Source organism: Triturus cristatus, chromosome 9 (genome assembly GCF_964204655.1).
Source record: "Triturus cristatus chromosome 9, aTriCri1.1, whole genome shotgun sequence".
Lineage (NCBI taxonomy): Eukaryota > Metazoa > Chordata > Amphibia > Caudata > Salamandridae > Triturus > Triturus cristatus.
The window spans coordinates 760964551-760984600 of NC_140592.1; the positions used below are offsets into that span (position 1 = coordinate 760964551).

The following is a 20050-nucleotide window of genomic DNA, read 5'->3' on the forward strand; positions in this document are numbered from 1 at the left end:
TTATTGTAATAATTATTAAGATAATGTATCATCTTAATAATAACGAATATCCTAATGATATCTATAGTAGTGTGAACATAGCAATAGCATCAATATCGTTGCTTTTATTAATATTATTTTTATAAGTATTACTACTATCAATAAGTAATTAGTAATCCTGATGGAAAAGCATTTCAAAGCAAGTAACACAGTCCTCAATACAACATCTAAAAGATAAAAAATATATATAACAGAGTTCTGAAATGTTGCTATAAATAAGAAGAGTTATAAGTCGTTATGCCAAAAACTTCAGGTTCTCCTCAGTGACTAATATACATTTATTAATCACCTCCTTTGCTACAAAGCAACCTAAATTGTCAAGAGGAAAAGGCATGAAAAATCTGAAAAAATACATGTTACAAACAGGTACTCGAACAATATTAGTATAATATTTTAATGCTTAATCTGTAAAATGCACTACAAAAATTGTATTGTGTGAAACAACCCTTACAAATAGGTATTAAAATGGAAATAAATCACCTGAAGCTTTTCAATGTCCTCAAGATAACATTCTTTTATGGTTTTGTTCTTGTTCTCTGCTTCAATTTGTTCTTTGGTGAGGCGTTTGATCTCTGAATCTCTTTGCATAATATCTTTCTTAAGACTCGTGCCCTGATGAAAGAGGACAACAATATCAGCGTGAATACAAGCAGATGCAAAGATGTTTTTCACTACTGAAATTTTACATGTAGCACATTTGTAGCAGAGGGATTTCAGTATAAAATCATCCATGTGAAAGTATTTTTACTGTTACTTTTTACAATTTTTTTTTTTAATGACATGGAGTGGAGCTTTTAAATAATTTTTTTGTCAAAATTATTTTTATTATTCAGCATCGTAAGCAGATACAACAGCAGTGAGACAGTAGATTATGCAAAACCCTGAGGCGGAATAATCAGCTAGTTGCAGTCCCGTTGACCTTATTGCAGGGTCCTTCCATCCCCCCCATATTCAGCAGAGAAAATGCTCAATTTGGATCAACATATCGCAAGCGTACACCCTTATGTAAGAACAAGAAACCATAAACCAGAAGAAACCCCCCCCCCTTTCCCTCCCTCCTCCCATGCCCCGGTAGTGGTGGTTCCGCATGTTGCGGGATTGAGTGGCACAGATGTGTTGAAAGAAGAAAGCTAGGTAAGGATGGTCTTGGCTTGTCCATGGGGGATGAGTGTGTCTGCCGGGCTCCTATGGAGGGGTTAGAATTGGAAAAGGTGCATAGCCCTTAAAGAGGGCGGGCATACCTCTGAGGGAAAGCCGCGGGACAGATAGGTGACCAGTGGGCCCCAATTATACTCAAAATTCTTATATTCATCTCAGAAGATGTCAGCGAGGAGCTCCATGGAAAGAATTCTCCAAAGGCGGGAGTGTCACACCGATAAAGCGGGAGTGTCTTTCTTTTTCCAGGCAGCCGCTATTGTGAGTTTAGCCGCTTGCAGACTAGCCCACATGATTGCCTTATCGGCTCTCGTTTGGTGTTCCAGCATGGGATCCCTGATACCCAGCAGTGCCCCCTCTATGGTCGTCGGGATAGGGTACCCAGCATATCTTTAATGTGTGAAAGGATTTCCTCGACGAATGGCCGAATGCCAGGGCAGTCCCACCAAATGTGGCGAAGGTCCCCTTGCAGACCACAGCCCTGCCAGCAATGATCTGAGGTGTCAGAGGAAATTTGCTTGAGTTAAGTGGGGTAGAGGTACCAGTCCAGAAGTGTCTTGTAATGGGCCTCCCACAGAGGTACCGAATGGTTGTGACTAGAGATGTCCCCCCATACATGTTTCCATTCCTCCCCTGTGATGTCCCGTCCCATAGCCGTAAGATCCCTAGTGGCCGCCTCCCATATGTATGATTGTGTAGCCTACTGCTTAAGCTGGAGGTTTAATGCATTTTTAGAGACAACTATATTGCATAGTATTTCCATCCTCTGAATGAGGTTTTGCCAACTTCAGCAGAGTAGCATCCTTGCATCTACCGAGCTAGGTTCTAAGAACTATATGGAGTGCATAAGAATGGTGGTGGTGGTAAAATAGATACATGTAAGAAGGTAAGGCATGAATTAATTCCCAGTCAATAGCAATGACTTATTGGTGCTTCTGAAACACACTGCACACCATCTGGTCACACGGCATTACCAGGGGTTCGGGAAATTACAGGGATTATCAGATAATGGGGAACAACATGAAGGAAATGGTGTTTCTGTGCTGAATCCCACATGTGTTTCCCTAGTGTAACTTACCAGATTTCATCTTCTTTTAGCAGCTAAAATCTCTGTGTGAAGCACAAACAACTTACAATACATCCATCAGAATTAGTGGACCACTCATATTGAGGGCATACATCTTTAAAAGTGTTTTAGATGTTATCGTCACTGAAGAAGGTATACACATATAATATTGTGGAAGGAATACATTCCACAATATGGCCATACATTTATGTTTACATAAGACACTCATTACAATTTCAGGGCTACATGCAAATGTTTGTTTGTACAGGAATCGGAATTACAAGTTGTATGATAATTATCAAATACTATCAGTTTTCACCCGATAGATTGTTGCAGGTCAAATCAGGCAAAAGTTATTGCGGGGAAAAGGCATGCTAAAAATGCAAATCATGAGAAACTCAGTAAATTAAATACCGACTCCACATGTTACGCCTCATTGGCAAACTGAAAACTTGAAACACCAGGTATTTACCATGTGTGGTAAATACCTCCCCCCAGGATGGCCTAAATGTTGACCTTACCATGTATTCCATCTTTCTTCTCTGCTCAAAGCCTATGCTTTATCATTGCTACATTGGCAATAAAATGTGTCATACTTTTCCCCCACTTGGCAATGTTTATGCTGTCAAGCATAAAAATCTTACAGACAAGTATGGGGACATGTCTTATCAAACTTAATGGTTTAAGGGGATGAAACAACATCCAGTATTTGTGAGTGCAAGAAGAAAATTAATGACAGCTTACTTTTGCATTTATAAGGAAAGAAAAAATACTCTGTGATGTTCATCAGCCCCCAAGAAGGCCTGCAAGGGAAATTCACAAAATTGACAAATATAAACACGTCAAAGACAAATACAGGCCAAGGTTCCAATGGAACTGTAATATGTTGCAGTGACCCTTACTGACTATTTAATTGTTTTCAAACTAACAGCCCAGCAAGTAATAGGAACCCTTTTATATAACTTGCGTTTAATTTTTAACAGTGAAATCAATTCACCAAATTTGCAAAGGTGGCAAATGTGACATCAGATGACTTTTGACTAAGTGACATCATGATGTTTGAAGCAATAATAACACCAACACTATAATTGCTAAAGTTAATTAGAATAGATCATTAATTACATTAGTTGGATACAAAACAATTTTACTAAAACTGAAAACGTTATTGTTTGTTACCAAAACAAAACAAAAAATCACATACCACGATACAGCCTTACATGCCCAACCCATATAACCTGGTACTGCACTATATTCTGAAGTACAGCCTCACAGCTTGGGTACAACTCATATGCCCAGGTATAACCTCATTTATTTCCCATCCCCTGGTACTTACGTAAATTAAAAGACATTTTCACTATTCGGCAGGAGCCTAGGGCAGACAGCACGGATGCCATATGGCCCCTTCAGCTGGCTAAGAGAAGAATAAGTATCTCTTGCCAGGGCCTCAACCTGTGTACCTACCACCTGGGATAGGAGACTTTGGCAAGAAGCAGAACTGTGGTACATTGGTAGCCTCCCTATGCAGACAGGTAGCCATCTTTCTGCTGCACCATAACCAGCACTTTCAATTGATGGGGTACAGAATGAAAAGGAGTTATTTGTTTATCAAATGGATCCACAAGTACACTTAAGGGCTTCAGAGGGATGTTGGTAAAGACTAGGGATGGATCTGCAGATAATAAGCTTGGCTCTTGAAGAACCATGTTTGCTTTATGGTATTGCTTCTGTCCATCTGATCCTAGAATTCCAGGAGAAACAATATATTCCACAGAGGTTATAGTAGCAGTCTCTGGAGGAACTTAAATGACACTATGGGCCTGATTACGAGTTTGGCGGGAGGACCGTCAGCCTGTCTTGGCAGTGGTGAGGAACGTACCCCCAAGCCGGTGGCATCCCGACCACCGCATTACAGAATCACTGCGGGGCTGGTAGGGTGTCGCGGCGCAGCCACAGAGGCGGCATGCTTTGCCTCTCGGAGAGAGAATAAAGCCTATGCCGGTTGTACTGCTGCACCCCTTGCAAGTCGGGCGCTCTGTTTCGATGCACCATGTTGTGAATGGCAAACAGTGCGTGCACCGACCGTGCAGGCATAGGGGGGAACAACATGAGCCCTGGCCACAGTCCACATGAGGCTATTTGTCCTGGGGACTTTTTTGTGGCCCTTACCTCCCTTTCTGCCAACCTTTTCATGGCAGTGTCCTGCCATTAAAAGCTCGGCGAAAAAGTAGGTCATAATTCCCAAGACGGGCCTATGCCAGCCCTGCCAACATTGACTGTCGCTGTCCCCACTGCTGCCGCTGCGGGAGCTTGGCGGTGGGGGCGATCTGGAGGTGGTATGGAGGAAGTCGCCATGCTCGCATTGTAATACGGCGGTCAGACGGCCAGGTATGTGGGCCAAAAAGCAACAGCTGTTCCAGAACCTCCAGGGTTGTAATCAGGCCCTCTATGTGCAAAACAGGTTTTGTGCCCACTTTGACTCTTAGCATTATTTTGGTAGTACAAAGGGGTTCAAATTGATATTTGCAACTGTAACTACTCCAGGTGCCAATTTCTGGTGATGAATTTGTGTTTAAGGGTGTCATTATTTAAATAGGGCATACTTCCCTGAAATGAGGACCTGCTCCAGAACACGAGCAGATCTGAAATCATGCTAACTCAATGGCCTGAATAAAACTTTATGGAAGAAGTGCTGTGTTAGACAGTCATAGAGCGGCTTAATTACTGTGCTCCATCTTGAGTGTATGAACAAGTGGAATGAAAGGCAGATCAGTACTGCAGGATGAGAGCACTCAGATCAAAACAAAACTCTACTGCTACAAATTTGGTAAGCAAAAGCCAGTATCTGGGGGTGCACAAATGGAGAACCAGGTGTGGTTCAGGAGCACCAAAGAAGTAGATTATACTGCCCCTGCACAATCTTGAACCAAACATATCTACTTGGGGTTACACCAGGCACCAAATAGTATAAGGTGCTAATAACATTATAGATCCTAAAAGTTTATGGCAAACTGGAAATTGAGATTGAAATGGACATATTTTTACTTGAATAGATATTCTTCAATATCTTGTATATATTATTATTATTTTAATATGGCTTGCTTCACTTACTTCCTCAGTTAAATCAGCAGACCTTTTTTTACCAGCCTCCATTCTGTGAGTCATGTCATTCACATATTTATCTTCAGCATGCTTCCACAGCTCGGCTTGCTTTGTTATTTCATCATGTTTAACTTGAAGTGTCATTCTAGTGGGAAACAAATTGTTATACTGTTCAATGTAATTTCTTTGTTAATAAGTGACCTTTGTGAAGTATACACAGGTTTTATATTTTTCTTGGATTATTTTTACCAAATTCACATACTGAATGTTTCTATTCCTAATACATTTCCTGTTGGGATGACCGTTAGTAACAAACAAACTCAATGAAAAAATATCAATCAGGAAAAAAATCCTGAATTCACCCCATATGTCCGAAGTTGGCAGTCGAGTTTGGGGGTCTTGTAGTGGGGTGCTGGCGTGGTGGCCCGCTCCAAGACCGGCAAACTCATAATCATGCCCTTAATCTAAACATTATTAATTAATTATTAATTAGCATTTAAAACTATATATATATATATATATATATATATATATATATATATATATATATATATATATATATATATATATATATATATATATATATATATATATATATATATATATATGTGTATTAAAAAATGAAAACAATTGGATATATAAAAGAAAAAAGAAAGAAAGGAAAATAAACCATATTAATCATATTACATAAATAAATTCAACTACCAAAAAGAAGCTAAAATAGTTAGTAATAGATTTAATTCCAATTAATACATAAAAACGATTCAAACAAGCATTGGCATAGCCAATAGGTCTCGCCGTTGGGGCCTTATAAGTGTTTAGGCAGTTCTATTGACTTTTCCAATGTTTTTAAGTTGTGTTGTAGAGAAGTTAAGTATTAAAATAGTTAATAAGCGGTCACTTAATTCCAAGGTTTCTTTGGGGACAGGAGAAATAATGTAACTGCATTGCAGGGATACATGGCTGTAGAAACAACACAAATTAGGAAATGTCAACATAATTGACAACAATAAACGGATCAGCTCAGAACATATATCATAAGTGCCTCCCTGCCCAGAAAATATATCAAATGTGCTTCCTTTAGTAAGCGGTGCACATTGGAATATAAATGCACAAATCGACCGTGCACCAATGTAATTGTTAAAGAAAGCAGGGCTGACTTGATAACGCGTTATGATGGTGGACCAGGAGGAACCGCTGCGAAGGAGTTGTGGACAAACCATGGCAAGGAACAGTGGGGGAAAAGGATGCACATAGTCGATTTTAGTCCCACAATATTAATAAAATGCCCTGAGAGAAAAATTGCACAAGTGCCTCAGTTTATACAATGGTCGGCATGCATAATTGTACTTATCAGTTAAGCATTACAGTTCTAAGCACACTCATAACAGATGGTATAAAAACACCCAGTGCGAGGAGGAAACTCAAGAGTTGGCAGGGAAACGCTAAAAGCGCATGCTGTGAGGGTAAACATGAATTGCGAGGGCAGAAAACACGAGACAGAGAGCTGGAATGGTGACAAGTGGGGTCGAACAGACCATATGGTCGCCTGCCATCTGCACTCCATTCCTAGTATGCTGCTGGGCCTGCCTGGTGTCAGCGAGGAGCTATCCCATGGGGCCTCTGCAGCTAGTTTGGTCAGACTCCTGCTAGCCACATTTACACCTAAATGCCAGTTGATCTCTGGGATGGAGGAGGCTGGTGGGGGGGGGGAGGCTAGGGGCAGGATGCTCTTCGTCACAGATCTCTGCTCTTCACAAGCCATTATCTTTAAAATGGTCTTAAACAGCTTTCTTAATCGGTGTTATAGGGTGGTGTGCCTTGGTGCACTAAGCAATTGTAATCATAGAGCTGCTCCACTTATGGGATATTATTCAGCTGGGCACTTTTTTTTTTTCAAAGAAGAAATTGGATCTGTTTCATTAAAATGGTGTAGGACTGCTTCAGAAGACTTCACGAACGACTACGTGCGCTGTGACAACGTGTTGTATGGCGTCCTATAATCTCATTTAGTACGACGAACAAGATCTTGGACCTTGCTGCTTTCTCCCATCGAAATCGGGTCCTGCAGTTCTCCTCCTGTGAAATCCGCTTCTCTCCTTTGCTCTGGTTCAGAACCGTTGGGGGAGGGGACTAGCTATGGAAGCTCTGAAGACAAACAGCAGACAAGAACATGCTCATTTCTGTGTTTAGTGAAGCTAGGATCTGTATGCTTTTATGTGCACACAGCTAGCAGGACGACTCTTGCATTGGTTTTAAGCTCCAAGCGGTCCCACCGTGTTTGTGAAGCTAAATAAAGACCCCAGCGGCCCGAAATTAAATGTCAAGCTCTGTGATCAAGGCTCCAACAGAGCCAGTCTGAAAGCTTATAGTTTTAAGAGAACCTGGTAATCTGTTGTCCACCACGATTGGCGCAGAGCCAGGAGTCCTCAGTTTGGTTTTAAAAATATGCCCCTGGCACCGACCTTTAATGTAAACTTGTTAGATAGAGAGACTTTTGAATCAGCCACATCAGTTTTAAACTGCTCGCGCTACAAGTGTCTTTCCTGGCTTGCTTGACAAGAAGAAAGCTTCGAGTACTAAATCCCAGGAAAAATAAACCAGTGGACACCATGAAAAAAACAAGCGCGGCCACGAAAGTGACTACGCTGTGTTAATTAGTAACATGATCCAAGAATGCAGCTGGGACCCTACGTGCCGCTGCTCGCTCCTGAGACCCAAACCCCATGGGAGTGAACGTTTAGAGAAAAGGCGGGACGTGCACCCGTCTTTGGCCATTTGAGTGCTTTCATTATTGAAAGCCACACGCAAAGGCCAATGGAATGTGTGGGAGTTGCCAGACCCACATGGAGAAGTCTCAGGGAAGTTTGGAGCGCTCACAAGAAGCCACCCATAGTGCACCGCATGTGCGCTGCGCCAGGCTCGTCCTAATAACAAAAACCATAGCACAATCAAACTTTCACAAACACTTACCATAAAGTAAATAAAAAATGTTAACAAATAATAAATTGTAAAAAATATAAATAATTAATTTCCAATAACAAATTACATATACATATCAATTATTAAAAAATATACATATATTTATTCCCGCACGGGGGGCACCAGGAGGCCCTGTGTGGCCCGCTTACTTCCTCACTGCCACACTTTTTATGGTGGGCTCACCACCATGAAAAGTGTGGAGGTCTGTATAGTCGAAATAAGCTTGGCGGTGCTGCTGCGGCACCGCCAGCATATTGCTGGCCCAGACAGCTGTGCCAAAAATGAGGGATCATGGATCCCAAGTGGTTGCAGCAGTTCTGTGGTGGTGGGACTGCTGCACTCGTAATGCGGTGGTCGGACCACCAGTGCATCAGTTCCCGCCACGCCACCACGTGTTTGGCAGTTCAATGGATCGTCAAACTTATATGGCAGTTCAATGGATCGCCAAAATCATAATCAGGCCCTGAGTGTTTATTATGTTTTCTATATTAATATAAATATTCATATAAGTAATGTGCTTGAAGTGAAGTACTTTCCCTAATGTTACTTTGACCAGAGTAGGAATAGTAAATCTAACCCCACTGAAGACCAACACGTCATTCCCTATAATTGCACTTACTGGAGTAAGAGTAGTAAATCTAACTTGTCTGAAGTGCAACACTTTCCCTACTATTACGCTGTTTGGAGAGGGAACAGTAAATTTAACCCCTTCGAAGTCCAACACTGTCCCTGTTATTGCACTGTATCGAGTGGTAATAGCAAATGTAACCCCTCCGAAGTTTAACGCTTTAGTAGGTGGCATGTCACTTCCCTGAGCCCCTGCAGCAACAGTGCAAAGTTGCCATCAGCTCCACACCTGAAGGTATGAGGAAGTTATCGGTTAACCCATCCAGAGACTCCTATTGGTTGCCCGTCACCAGCTAAATGCCCCTGCACTAGTTGAGACAATGGCCATGGACTAGCATCCCACCAATGTGACTGAGAGGCTTACATAAAAGATGTTGTGCCCATCTGGGATTCCTGTGGCTCCTCCACTGATCAGTGCAGCTCAGAAGGACAAAAAGTCTACAACAGTGTATCTTAAACACCTGATAGACACTTCAAGAGCAGTATGATATATGCACAGAAAGCATGCCATTGGGCAGAAGTTGAACTTGGCTATTTAGGTGAAATTACTATTGTGATTGTAAGCCTGCTATCTCTGAATGCATCCCCCTTTCCATTACATTACAAGGCACAGACACATTAACACAGAACTTAACAGCTCAGTCCCTTACAACTTTACACTCTCAGGCATTTCCCCATCAAAAACAAGTTAAAAAACCTCTCAATCCCACAGATCAAAACAACCAACGCCTTAACCCGCTAGTCCACTTTCCTTGGATCTCATAAATTGCTTTGGCAAATAATTATCCACCAACTCTAAAAATATATTGAAACAAATGGCACATTCGACAAACTTCAATGCAGGTATAGGCCAAAAACACAGAACTGAAACCACACTGGTTAATGCGTGGGATGATCTACTGAAAATTATAGATGTTGGGTCACTTAGCATGCCACTACTACTTGACCTTTTGCCTACTTTCGAAACAATAGACCTTTCCACCGTACCCCAAAGGTCACATAAAGTGAATGATACCAGTACAAGGCTACCAGATAGTTCATATCCTTCTTGGAAGGATGCTTTCAAAGCCTGAGGTAGGTCAATACATCTTCATCAAACACAAGGTCATATGTGGAGTACTTCAGTGATCACCACTATCCTCCTTTCAATTCTATACACCAAAGCACTTATGGACCTGCTTTAATCTCACCACCTCCACTCGAAGTAAAGGCTACTCAAACAATTTTGAGACAACATAACTGTCTCACCTGCATCGAAATATGGATTGGAGATAACAACCCAACACTTGATGGCTCAAAAACTGAAATTGTAGTGTAAATACCAGAATACTTGCTCAGAAACAATTACATTATGTACCCACAGTCCACGTGTACCTGTCAAAACAAAAGTGTGAAACCTAAGAGTGATATAGCATGCTTACCCAAACTGATATCACATGAGGGTAAATTTGTAAAAGCTTCCAACCTCCAAAACAACTTGGTTCATCCCTATCTAATACCATCCCATGGTAGTTGAAGCCCAAGTCAACTCAAGACTTTACCATTGTAAAGCATTGATATTCAAATTACCATCACACCAAATCCAAATGCTTTGGGAGACTGATCTTTGGCCATAAAAAGCATGAACCAGGGAAGCACATATCAAATGCTGACAGTGGCTTCCAGTTAAAGAAAGAACCACATTCAAGATGCTCTGCTTTACTTACATATGTCATTAAAATTATTGCCCCCAAATGCTTGGGGGAGAAAATAATGCCTTATGTCCAAAGTGCATCTTCTTCTCAGGAGGTAAATCCTCTTCTACTCATCTCCAAAACCACATGCAAAAGACAGAGTGATTAATATTTCTCTATGCCAGTCCCTTGCCTCGGGAACAACTTGCCCAGGCAAATAGGTCAGGCCCAATCACTGATGAAGTTTAGATCATGACTCAAGACCCATCTAACCATTTTGCAAGTATCTCCTCTACTTTCCCTTCTACCTCCATCTATTGCTATGCCTTGCCTTTGTTGTTCGTATTGTATGTCTGCCCATGCTAATATCTCAGTAGCAACATATGTATCTACTGTTGCAGTGTTGTCCATCTTTGCCTCTATGCAATTTAGTTCTTCAAAAAGCACATTACAAGCAACATAAACATAAAGGCCCCCATTTATGGGGAATTGGCGTACGGCAGCGCAGAAAGTCACCTGGCTGCGCTGTCCTATGTCAAATTTAAAGGGCAGGAATACACCATATTTATCCAATATGGTGCATTCCTGTCCTTTCCCCCTGCACTGGCGCCATTTCCGCAGCCTAGTGCCAATGCAGGCACACTTGCACCATGGTGCAAGTGTGCCTGTGTTGTTGGCAGGATTGTTTTGTGCTGAAAGGGGCACCTTCCTACACTGAAACAATCCATAGAGGCGTTTTCCTGCTGTTATCGATGCTGCATTCTGCAGCAGACATAGAAAGAGGAAAAATCGAGGCAAAATTAAGATATTTATCCTCATTACGCCTGCCCTGGGGAGGCATAAGACTTTGATGCATTCCCAAGTTTCCAAGTCCTTGTAAATCTAGGAATGTGTCAAAAACCATGGGAGTGCATGGGAAAACCCACCACTACTCCCATGGAACACCTCCTTGCACAGAGTAAGGTGATGCAGCAATTTGTGCTGCGTTGCCTTGCTCAAGATTAATGAGGCCACTCAAAGCCACGCAATTTGACTTAGCATGGCTTCATAAATCTGACTCAGAGCCTTGCGTCACACATGTACCACTTTACGTGGTGCAAACGTGATGTGAGGTTCTCATAAAGATGCCCCAAAGAGTGTAGTTGGATCATGCAAAGCACAAAGTATGCGCCACAGAATATCTTAACGTATCTGAACATATTGAATTAATAATTAATAGAAGTCTTACATCTTTACTACAAAAAGAATAAAACTTTTCAGGCATTTTGTTTATTGCCCAATAATAGTGTTCTGTTTGAACTTAGCTATTCTGCACTACACTGCCATCAAAGAGTAAGCCTTCAATGCGCTCAAGATTTAACGCTTTGCAAGAAACCACAGTGCTCTATGAAGGCCTGCAGGACAGAAAATAAGAAAGGTGAGATGTGCCACCCACCGCAGGCCTTTAATAGCAAAATCCACTTCAAGGCTGATGAGGGGATCCAAGCCGAAGCAGATCCACACATGTTTATGAGTGACCACCAATCTCACAAAGAAATGAATAAGAATTCATGAGTCGGTTCCTGAGACATCTGCCCAAATCCACAGCAGATTTAAGAAAACATTTTCCTTGAAGACTTCTTTTAGGCGCTGGTTAAGGGTGAGAGTAAACAAGCAGTCCTCTAGACAGGTCTGCTTCCTAAAGATAGACGGAACTTCTGAGGACAAGAAGTTCTAGAGGACATAGGGAAACTTAACTAATAGAAAAAAGAAACAAGCCCTTTCTTCAAAACTATTGAACACAATAGCTTAATCCAACAGAGTTCTTGTGTTTAGTAACCCTTAAAGTTCTCCCATATGTTCCTTGTTTGACATACATTGTAATAAATCATTTTTTCAAAGATACTTTTAATTTTCTTATCTTTTGAATTCACAATTCCATAAATAAATGCTTCTGGTGTCACATGGCTAGGTTAGGCCTGAAAGCAACACTGTCATTTTACATGCGCATGTCTCTTAAGTTGCCTTCTTTTCTACACAATGACTTTTGAAACACATTTGCTTGTGCGACAGTGCAGGATTAGTTTCTCTGAAACCACACTGCTTACAAATTCCACTTCGTAAGTACACTATCGCGACACCTTGTACATTTGGGACAAGGCCTGAACACATATTGTGCAAATGTTGTTGTTTGTTATTCGCCCATGAGGTGACATGGCCATCACAAGGGAATAAAGAATGTGAGCCTGGCTAAAGCTTCAACACAGAAGCATGGATACTGTTATTATATTCACATGCTTTTCAGTGTTCAAATCAGAGGAACACTCTGCTCTTATTGCGAGGTTGCTGTTGTCGGAGTCTCAGCCCAGCTGATTTCTGTTTACTCTCTGCGAGGAAAGAGGTCCAACTTGTGACCAAGACAGGGACCTGCACGCACTTACCTTCAGGTAATGGGGAGTTAGATCATCCAGTAGGGGATTCTTGTCAGAACACCTGCACTAGGCTAATAGGTTAGGGAGAACATAGTAGTACACTATACACTACTTATACGCCAGCATTTATAAACTGCTTCAGCACAATGGTGGAATTGTTTGTTCTTTTCACTGTCCTCATTTTGTTAGTAACTTTCATTTGTTTCTGTCTATTAATCATTGCAGCACATATATTCTATACAAGAATCACAATGGATCAATAAATATTCAAAACACGCCTTTGTGTATTTCTTGTGTATTCACCTGAGTATGCATGAGTGACTGTACGAAAAGGTTCTAGATCTGTTACGATTCCTTGGGGAGTCAGGGTTGTCATGTTCTGAGGTTGCCCAAACCATTAGTTATCTGACTAGGTATAGGGGTACTCATGGGGGCACTGTGAGCTAGAAGGACTATCGGCCAACATATTCCAAGGGGGTTCATAGAATTAGTCTGGCACCATCCCAACATTTATGTTGTCCAAACAAAGTTAAGGTACCTGCTGAGAAAGTAGAAACAGTACGAAACTGGCACGATCGCTTTATCTATTATATTACCTTTTCTGCCTTTCCATGTTAAGACTTGACCGGCTTTCTTCGAGTTGAGCTCCGTATATATTAGTGGCAAGCCTAAGAAATAAAAACAAATTCAAATTTTTAGCAAAATGTGGACAGGAGAAGAAGAAACAAATATATATTCTGAACCGAATATCTTAAGGACTCTTACTGGCCGCTTTCTTGAATCTTCTCAATTTCTTTTTCCATGTCTCTTATTTCTATCCTCATGTTTCCTAAGTGGTCTAGCTTTTCTTGTAGTGCAGATGACGATTTGTGCAACCTAACAAAAAAGGTAAATTCATTGGGTTAAATTATACCTGCATCTACTTTATTCCAGACAACAATAATTGGAATACAGAACACAAACAAACATTTATTAGAAATGCTACATTAAAATTAACAGCTAACATGGGCCACCTTACATAATATTTTAGACTTGGACAACACAGAGTACAACTGATTTTGTACATCTATTGCTCACAAAATAATGAATATGTTAAACAAACAAATATAGTTAAATTTGTCAAAAGAAGAGTACAATTGATTACATTGCCACGGTTGCTTACATAATAATGTACATGTTAAACAAATCTAGGCTAATTTGCCAGAAGAGAAGGATGAAACTAAATATGAAGCAAAATTGTTTTACTCTGTTTTCTCTGAAGGGAAAATGTGAAACTAGCACTATAACAACTTGCTGTATTGCTACTGTGAAAAACAGTGTTGAATACGCCTACTAACCTCATTATAAATAGCACGTGGCTCAATTTTGCTCCAGAAGGAGCCAAAGATTGGTTGCTGCGGAATAACTTGAGAATCGGATCAGTTCCCATCTTTGAGCGCACTGTAGGACATTTTGTCCACCAAAGCAATAACATGGTGGATTCTCTCCTGGATTTAGCACGTTGTCCAATAACCAGAGGTTCTTTACCACCCAACTACAAAGCTGGTGATAAGAGCGTGGTCCATGTTCAATGCCCTCTGTGTCTATGCTATTCAAGTTATAGACCATTATTTGCCTACATTTAGATTGGCCATTACATCTAAGGGTTTTAATCTTTCAAGTCAACAGAAGTTGGAAGAGGTTCAACCAATCAACCAGGATCAGATCTTGGACCTGGGGCATGGGGGTGCTTTGAGGTATGAGGTATGGCACTGCAATTCTGCCATCTGTAAATTTAGTGCAATGATGGAAGAGAAGAGATGGATGAGTCATTATCTCTCAGGAAAACTGGAACATTTAATACAAGTAGTGAGGCACTGTCACGCCAAGAGAGGCTTGCACCTCGAAGTCTGCTGTGAGTAGGATACTTATGCAGCCAGTTCATTGTTTCACAAATAACAATCTCTCATGAGGAAAAGTGGTACCACTTTGAATCGTCACTTGGTATTTGAAAGAGGAGAAAGTGTGGGAACAAGTGCGTTTAAAATGGAGCCTTATTTTGAAATCAGTGTGATTCCTCATCCTGTTCTATCATCACGGTCAAAGAAAAGCACTGTTGTAGCAGGGAAAATAATGGAGCCAAGATGTAAACCTTCATGCCAATGCAGAACACACAGAACTGGGTTTATCTAGGATAGGCCACCGAGGCCCAGATCCAAGGCTGATATTCAAGATGTCCAGAAAACATAAAATGTAATATTATGAATCAAAATGGTACTCATTTATATAGACAGTAGTTATCTGGAACTTATAGCATCGCCCCGGCACTCCTGCCTGTACATTGGGCACCACTTTAATTAAGCAAAACAAATTTAAAGTGATCACAATGAATTTTTTAAACAACATATATATTTTGTATTTCATCTTTAGACCAAGGTTGAACAAGCATTGGCATAGCCAATAGGTCTTGCCTTTTGGATCTTAGAAGTGTTTAGTCAGAGCTATTGGCTTTGCCAGTGTATTTAGGCTATGTTGTAGAGTAGTGTGGCTGTTGTGCAGGATGTTGCAAAGTTATAATAAAAAGAGTTATAAGCTTTTTTGTTACCTTATATATAATTAAAAAGATATTATGAATAACTTAATGACAGTTATCACGGAGAGAGAGAGAGAGACAGAGAGAGAGAGGAAGTGAGATAGTGAGTGAGTGGAAAAGAGAGTGTGTGTGTAAGTGAGATTGAAAGAGAGGGTAAGTGGGAGAGAGAGAGAGAGAGAGAGAGAGAGAGAAAGAGAGTGAGTGAGTGTGAGAAAGAGAGTGAGAGGGAGAGTGTGTGTGTGTGAGTGAGAGTGAGAGAGAGGGTAAGTGGGAGAGAGAGTGAGAGGGAGAGTGGGAGAGTGTGTGTGAGAGGGAGTGAACGAGAGTGTGTGAGAGAGAGAGAGTGCATTGGAGAGTGTGTGTGTGTGTGTATGTGTGTGTGTGTGTGTGAGAGAGAGAGAGAGAGAGAGAGAGAGAGAGAGAGAGAGTGACTTAGACAATATAAACATCTCTACTATAGAGTACTGGATGTGATGTGATATTTTACTGTAGGAAATAACCCAATACCTCTCACCCACACAAAGGTCTGCTACAATTCCCACAATTGGCAACACTGTAACATCAAACCGGAAATAGGTGGTCTGGAATGCTTCCTCCCTTAAAAGACACCCAAGCAAAAAAAAAACCACAAGTGAGCTCCCTGTCACCCCTCTCCGATACCCACATACCAGATACCCTTCTATCGGAAATCCCCCTGAAACTGAATGCAACAATCTGCCCCACTAGCGCCAAGAGGCCAATGAATTAGTGAATGCAGCGCTACCGAAACACTTAGCAGATGTGTGCTTCCTATCCCCTCCAAAGCCCTTTTGCAGAAGCCCGTGGCCCTTTCGCTGCTCCCGGGCTCGGGGGCCTGTGCGCGATGATCCGGGTGAAACAAAGCCAGTGGTTCCCGGAGCTGCGGAAGGCTTCGCTCGTCAATGGAAAGAGATGTCTACCCGAGCACTCATTCACCGGCAAGCACAGCCCCAGCCCGGCCTTCCCCGTAAAAGCCGAGATTGCCTTGTTGCGCGCGCGGCCCTGCTGTTTCAGCAACGCGCTTGCTTGTTGTGTGATAAAACCCGGGATCTGCCGCGGCGCTGCAAGGTGTGCTCACATTATCTGTAAAATAGATATGAAAAAGTATATATCTTTTCAGCACTAATGATACACCACTACCTGAATCAAAGTTATGTGTCCAAGCTGCAGGTGAATTCCTATAACAGGGGGACGATGTTCAACCCAACATTCCATTATTTCAATTTAATACATGCCCTCCATTCTCCCTTCATCACAGAAACACAACAGAGAAAAAATATACCAGCTTTCTCTACACTAGAAAGAGCATGCAACTAATGAGTAAACCAACTCTAATAGTGGTAGATAATATATGGCTAACTGTAACATGGTTCTACTTTTCTAACAATGAAGCAGTGTTTGGAAGAGGGAATTCCTATGAAGTGCTGCAGGTTGGGTGATGCGCTTCTGTACTCTCCCGTGAACGGTGAAAGAGGGAGTAACTGAATTTGTGCCTTGACACATTTTACAGTAAGTGCCGCCTCTAAAGAAGCTGCCACCTGCGATAGCCAAAGGGATTAGAGGAGTAAATAACTGCTCCCCATAACCGCGGAGTTTAGTTGAAGTCTCAAATGGAGACGTTACCAGGTTTTATTTACTTTAACATTGTTTCTGCCTCAAAGCAAAGACCACGCATGCTACCGAGCTTCCCTTGTTTTCGGGCTCGGATGTTCTCAGCCAGACGTCTGAGTTGGTCCGGGTCGTGGGTGTTGAGATGGAGTGGAGGAGGGTGGTTCTGTTTATGGAAATCTGACCTGAAGTGAAATATAGAGCCGTCAGGTTCAACTGCAGTCAGTGCCTTAGAAGATGATCCGGCGATTATTCATCCGCAGTTTTTTATGCACGCGCCGCCAAGCAGTCTTGGGCCTGCTGAAACCTGCTCGTGCCAGCTGATTTCACAGCAGGATCTCTTCTCGTGGCCAGATGACGCCTCGACTGATCCGCTGTCCAGTGCGCCGATGACAAAACAGAGGCAACCCCGAGAGGTGGGGGTTAAGCCAGTATTGAAAGGTGCACAGCAGTGGCTGAAAGAAGCCTCGTCTTACCTGCTTCTTGAAGTGGAATACAATATAAAGATCTGAGACAAAATACACCAGACTTGTTTTGCCGCAAAGGCTCAGACTTCAGACACTGTCTGCTCTGTGGTGTTTTCAGACATTTCCCACTTTTCCCACAGTGACAGCAAACAGCTGTAATAGTGAGGCGCCTAAGGAAAGAAAGGTAACCCTAAATACCTGAAGAGGTGAGACAGAAAATGAGGGGAAAAAAATAACTGCCTGTTGCATCAGCAGAGCACACCCTATCATTGAAAGCCCCGTGGACCTCTACAATGCAACACAAGTTTGACGAGGAGAGATGGAGGCAACAGGGGGAGGGGAGAGAGGAGGGGGCCTGCGCCTGTTTCCCTTGCGGGAGCAAGCAGGGCATGGACACCATCTGTTTGCAAGTTAATTACAAACAGATGGTTTCAAAGCTCGCTCCCGCAAGGGAATCGCCAAACGTACACGCGTTGCCATTGAAAGCAATGAAAAGCGTGCACCATTTTGGCTTAAAAAGTGAATCGATTTCTTAAGGTCTCCTCCTAAGCAGCGCATGCGCGCTGCGTAGGCGAGACCTAAAAAGATAGGAGATAAATGACACAAAATCCAGACAAACTAGATACCAGTTCTTTCCAAACAAACCGTGTTCCCATTATCAGGAATTTGTATTCACTAGTAGTGTGTACATATTAGCAATATTATTACGTGTGTGATGAATAGACAATTTCAGTCTGGAGAAATAACATATGCATATCAGAGGCAGGATGCCACCATCAATATTGTGATATCACAAAAGAAAACATCATACCAGAGCAAGTGTTTATCACATGTTCAGAAAAATATGCTATCAGACAATTAAACCCAGGTCCTGATTTAATGCTGGGTGCTAATGGAAAATCCTCTGATCTAGAGCGAAATTCAGAAACAGTATGAGAACTGTCAGTGGAATTTGTTCCCCATACTATCCCAAAGATGCTGGAAATTCCACTAGGGTATTCTTGTTTGGATTGTTGTTTGTTCAGAAATCAGAAACTTTTCTGATACAATCCAACTCTAAACCAAATCTATGGATTCTATTGCAAGACTCAGGGTTCCTATTATTTTTCACTGTCTATTATCAGCTGCCCAGCCACTAAATATACTTTAAGACTGCAACTATGGGGAGCGTGGCCAAGATGGTGGCAAGAGAGGTGAGAACCCTATCGAGACCACTCTAGCATAGAGGTCCTCCACTGCCGGACTGGGGTGAGGACCTCCTAGTTATGTGCCCTCCACAAAGTGAGCGACTCCAGTGTACCAACCAGCCCAGGCTGTCTCCGTGAGGAAGGAGACTCAGGCAGTGACCCCTCTCAGGGTGAGCTGTGTCAGAGCACCAGCATAGACAACAGTGGCTCTCCAACCAGCAGTCTGCGGCTCTCTCCAACAGCCATGCAAGAGGCACATCCATGACCCAGAGGCCACACACTCAAAGCAGCGATGACGCTAGTACACAACTGAGTTGACAGCGCCTCCTGGCCCCCATCCAGCTCGCCTTGGTAAATCGCCAAGCCCAGGCAAGTACTACATAGAGTTATACGTGGGCTACAAAGCTTCAGAGAGCGACAGTGTTGACACACACACCTCTTAGAGACGCAGCACCCTGCTGTGGACCTAGGCCCATCTCAAGCCCCAAGAGCCTCTCCAGCACCTGAACCAGGCCCAGGGCATGCACGGACAGCACCCACGCCTTTCCTGCCCTGCTACTACAGAGGGTAAGGCAACCTTGGGACTACGGGGGCCTAGGAGATGGCGAAAGCGCAAGGAAAGAAGAGCGCAACCTAAAGAACATGCTGACCTGCACTGCGAGTACATTCGTTGAGGATGGCCAGCAGACCCAACGAGGTGCACCTCTGTGCCATACAATGAAGATGAAGCACCTCTCACATGGTCCCATATGGACTCCCTCTTCTCCCGGCGGGAAGGATTCCAGGCAGTAAAGCAAGACCTATCATGAGATCTACAAGAGATGCAACCAGAAGTAGAGGTGATGGGTGATCGGGTCTCCAGATTGGAGGACAACGCCATGGCCCAGGGTGATGAACTTGAACACCTGCAGCATGAAGCTCTTCGCCTTCAGGAGCAGCTGTCTGCTCTACAGGCCCACAAAGAGGATTTGGAGAATCGCTCCCGAATAAATAACATCCGCATAAGGGGGGCACCATCAGGTGCGGATGGCTCAGACATAATGGGATACATTCAGGAGCTCTTCCACCAAATCCTTGGCGCAAATGAAGAGACGCATACAACTCGACCACATGCACAGTGGGCTGTCTGAGTGGGGAGGGAGCGAG

The 20050-nt window shown here is 42.6% G+C and overlaps 1 protein-coding gene across 1 annotated transcript in view; it reads right to left on the reverse strand.

Moving 5' to 3' along the window:
* Positions 1-20050, reverse strand: part of CCDC175 (coiled-coil domain containing 175) — a 269138-nt gene that overhangs the window by 69036 nt on the left and 180052 nt on the right. The window contains exons 10-13 of the mRNA XM_085628003.1: positions 13818-13928; positions 13649-13720; positions 5369-5504; positions 520-651 (exon numbers count right to left, since the gene is read on the reverse strand). Of these exons, the coding sequence (XP_085484129.1) occupies positions 520-651; positions 5369-5504; positions 13649-13720; positions 13818-13928 (451 nt within the window). The remainder of the gene's footprint in view (positions 1-519; positions 652-5368; positions 5505-13648; positions 13721-13817; positions 13929-20050) is intronic.